At 57.2% G+C, this 4,426-nt stretch overlaps 1 protein-coding gene across 1 annotated transcript; it reads left to right on the plus strand.

The window, feature by feature from the left end:
- LOC142356175 (uncharacterized) lies at positions 1-4,420 on the plus strand (the record flags this gene model as incomplete). Its single annotated transcript, XM_075408135.1, has 11 exons — positions 1-61; positions 873-2,506; positions 2,597-2,863; positions 2,954-2,984; positions 3,118-3,264; positions 3,386-3,420; positions 3,565-3,682; positions 3,780-3,861; positions 3,974-4,008; positions 4,134-4,290; positions 4,380-4,420. Coding segments are annotated over exons 4-11 (641 nt in total), but the record flags the coding sequence as incomplete, so codon positions are not given.
- Between the last annotated feature and the right edge of the window lie 6 nt (positions 4,421-4,426).

Here is a 4,426-nt window from a genome sequence, read left to right on the forward strand (position 1 = left end):
GTTAGACTCGTGGTAGCAAGCTGCTGAGCGGCAGAGAAGAGCTGCATCACATGCCATTCTGGTACGGCCCGCCCGCCAAACAAGACAACGGGGGGGGGGGGGGGGGGGGTCTGAACCTGAACTGTTCACTGTTAAGTGAAACGCTGTCCCGAACTTCCCCGGTAGGTACTCTGTCCCCGGCTGACGACGGCTCTCGCCTCTCGACGCCGCACGGCCGTGTCCGATGTCTTGAAAAGACAATCGAAACTCTTCGCACAATTGTCTCACCTCCTCTTTGCCGTATCTCTATATAGTTGCGGCGCCGGCAGTATATCTATGGCCCTCAAATAACAATCCCGACAAGCCGACGGCAATCAAAATTTTCACGCTGTTGTAATTTGGCTTCTTTTGCCCAGCCAGTGAACATCACAACCCCTTCGCGCACACATGAGTTGCCTGGGCGATTGCCTCGCGGATTGAGAGCTTGGATTAATTTCGGTTATGCTTTCTACCGTAATCGCGCACGCTACGCATTTCGCCGTGCCGAGCCGGCCTGTTACGCCCTTCCAGCTTCTACTCGTCAACACGAGAACGGTGACGGAAGTATGATAATAATCCGCAGTAGACTGTCGCAGTGCACGCAGTCGATCGACCGGTTCTTTGTCGCGTTGTTGCTTCGGTTCGCGTGATACGCTTGTTCCGCGCTCCGGGGAAGTTCTTGAATCTGTCCACTAGTTTTCGGTTTCTCGTAACGGCTATTTTCAGCGCGCGGTATGCTTATCGGATGACAAGCCAAGTTACGAGCTGGGGTTCGGGTTTGCCGAGTTTCGGTCGAGTATGTCGCACGAAGTGAACTAACTTTCGGCATTCTTTGCTCACTGCCCTGCTCGCAGGCTTGGCGATTTGGGTTTTCGTGGGACGTAGCTCGGGGGTTGGTGGGACGTGGCTCAGGGGTTCGTGGCTGGAAATATATTGCATGATTATTTCCCTCGATTGTCACGGGACGCATTTTGCTTGCACTACAGTGCACCCTAACTTGCCGCTGCGCAGACATGCGTTGGATCGAAGTACATCCACCAACAGTCGTAGATCTACTCTAGTCATCATCATTCACCGGGCGACAGGGGTTCGAGGCGCCGGGCGTGGTTATGCTGAGCTCAACCGTGCGAAAGACATCCGGTAGAGGCGAAGTTACACAAAGAACTACCCACATGAATGGTGTAGTGCATTTTCGTTTGCCTGTCAGCACGTCGCCGCACCCTAACCGGCGGCTTCGCAGACGCTCCCTGCCCATGCTCACAACGCGGACCGACGAGGGCTTGCTGCCACCCGACGGCTAGATGGCTAGACGCACGCAGGTTTAGTGCGCCTCATCTGTCATCCCGAGCTGCGTCGTACCGCCTGCTCGTCACGCCTGCCTCCGCGCTGCACCCTAAGCTGCCTGTCTAGCAGAAGACGTAGCCGATCGCCGAGCGAGCAGACGAAGCGATCGTCGCCGTCCGAGCTGACGACACGCCGAGGCCGAGCTGAGTTCCTACGCCGTCATTTCTGCTATGGCTGCACACATCATCTCCGTAGTTCTCTCGCACAGCGCACATCAAGTCATCGGTCTTCCATGGTGCCCGGGGCTATACTTCATCTTCGACTTCCTCTGCCTGTCATCTTCGACTCCAGCTTCCTTCCGCATGCTTCACATAATCTTCCACTCCCCTGCTGCGCACGACATCCTCCTCGGCCAACCCTACCTTCCCTTCCACCTGGGCGACTCTACTCTTCAGCTGCCAAATCTTCTCTAGCTTCACCTGCACACCCTTGGGGTGAGAGAAAAAGTGCTAGGATTTGGGGAGCGAGACCACGGAGAGGGAGAGCAGAACCGAGACTATACGGGACAGAGTACACAGACACTACAAGCCAGACTACACGGGCACACAATTCTGGAGCAGAGCTTCGATGGGAGCGGGTGAGAGCGAGACTGCGTGCGAGGGACAGCTAGAATTTGCTTTGGTGGACCTTCGATGAGAGGAAGCAAGATCAAGATGTGAAGGCAGAAGGGGCGTCTGTGCGGCTTTTGGTACGTTCAGAACATCAAGAGAGACAGGAGACACAGTGGGGAAAGGCATCCAGACATTGCAATGGCCACAGTGATGGAAGACAGCTATATCTATATATGTGGGGCACGACATCAAGAGCGACTTCAAGATGACAGCGGGACCCTGACACCGACAGCGCGGCGAGGCGAGGCTGGACGACAGCGAGGTGTGGGGCTGGATGACCGTGAGGAGCTGGTGCAGGAGGATGAGGACCACTCTCAGGCTACCAAGGGGGATTCACAGCAATGGGGATGGCGACCGTGCAGCTGCGCTTGAGGGGGAGCTTGCGGTGTTCTCACTGGGGCAGACGAGGCGCTGGGCTGAGGCTAGCGGCCATGGGGGGGGGGACGTGGATGGAGAAGTGCGGAGCGGAGCGAGTGCGGGCTACATGACAGCGGGTCCGGGGCACACTACATCGAGACAGCGTCTAGGATGAGGTAAGAACTTCTGCTTGCTTGGCTTGCCTTTGTTGGCGTTGCCACGTGTTCCCCTCAAAACATTGACCGTTTTCTCTTGCCCCTTGCCAGGTTTAACGGCACACCGCCACCGGGGATGCGCGTGGATTTGTGTTAAACCCTGCTCAGCAGAGGGATGATGGGGGCTCTACAGTAGCAACTGGGAAGCGATGTACTGCGCGATTAGCCGACACTCGAACAGTAGCGGTGACATTTAGATCCAAGCTGCCTGGACTGAGACTTCCGCGAGAAGGAGCCAAGCACATGGAACCGTCAGCTTCCCCAACACGCGAGAAACATCGAAGCAGTGCATTCCGCCGGCACCGACAGCTTCGACTGGTGAGATGACGCCTACTCCTGCATGTCTACGTTTCGTTCTCTGCTCACGATGTGTCGCGGTGGACTAACGGCTGCGGTTCTCATGTGTAGGCGCCATGGCTGAGTTTGATGATTGTCAACCGTGAGTGCCCCACCCTCTGTTGCCTTCTTGAAAGTTGGTCGGTTGCTGCGAAGCTTCCCACGTCTTGCAGGAGCTCCAGTTGCTAACTTTGTCCTCCGTTCTTCCGCATGTGGTCGACCGGGCTGGCCTGCAGGCAGCACTTGTCTCTCCACACCGCCGTCCTCCAACCCCGGCGTGCTGTCTCAGGCCAGACCCAGAGCCTTGACTGCCTGGTCGCCAGTCCTGCTGCCTGGGCGTGGCGCACCCTCAAGAGAAGTCTGTGGAGCGCACCTGACTGCAGGTATCCCACAACGGCCGACATGCATGCACTGTCAACAATGCGGACCAGCAGTGACAGAATTGCTTATTCATGGTGGGGAGCCTGTCATCATGCTGGTGCTTACCCTTGCGTATGCCTGCAGGAGGGTGCGGTGCTCCTCTTGCACGACCTTGCAAGGTATGCAGTCTGCATTTGGCAATGGTGTCCGTGAGCGCTCCCCTTCCAACGCTTTGCTGCTCAGCTGGACAGGCACCGCTGCCTTCATGTTGCTGACTCATGGTGTGATCTGTTCCTCATGTGGACAACCGGGCTGGCCTGCAGACAGCAGCTTCTTCCTTCCTTGTCAACACGCCACTGCTGTCTCAGGCCAGACCCAGACCCCTGGCCGGCCGACCAAGAGCTGCACCGGGATGAAGGCCGTCCACACTTGGCACTGCAGGTACACACCGGCCCCCCCTCAATTCCGGGGTTGAGACTGCTGCCTGTACATTTCCGACAGCCGTACAGAATGTTATCCTAACTCTGGCGGCTGATAGTCTTCCCACAGATTGCTTCCAAGCCTGTGGACACCCGTGTGCAGCCTTGGCAGAGGACGTCTCCAACAGAGAGAGAGGCTCCGTGAGTTCCTTCAGCATGTGTTGGCCCTCTGTTGCTCGGACATCCGTGTCTGTGAAACTGAGTTTTTGGTCTTCGAACGAGTGCTGAAGCAGCGCCTGCTCGGTTTCTCCAGGGCTCGTCAAGAGCATCCTCTTCTCTCCACTTCCTGTAAGGACCCCTGTCCTCCCGCTCCCGCTGGCCTGACGCCGCCACCGCCGCCCCTGCCTCTGTCCATGCTCAGGTGTGATCGCTGTGTCTCTAACACAAAATCATGCACTTGTTTGTTTGCACAGATCGGGCTGGCCTGAGGACAGCACCCCCCTGCGAAGTCTTCATACCGCTATCCAGTGGAGGAGCTCGGCAATGCTGTCCCAGGCCAGACCCAGATACTCTGAAAGGGAAGACTTGGGTGGTGCCACGTCCCTCGAGCACGCAACCGTCCCCCGACAGGTAAAATTCCCTGACGATGTCTTGTCTGCGGGGATTCCGCTTGGCTCACAGGATTGTGATATTCTGTCTCTGACGGTATCGGCTGATAGATACCCCCACAGGACCCCACGTACGGTTTCTGTGTATCCGAGCCGAG

The sequence above is a fragment of the Convolutriloba macropyga genome, unplaced genomic scaffold, assembly GCF_964194025.1.
Source record: "Convolutriloba macropyga unplaced genomic scaffold, txConMacr16.3 SCAFFOLD_5849, whole genome shotgun sequence".
NCBI lineage: Eukaryota > Metazoa > Xenacoelomorpha > Acoela > Convolutidae > Convolutriloba > Convolutriloba macropyga.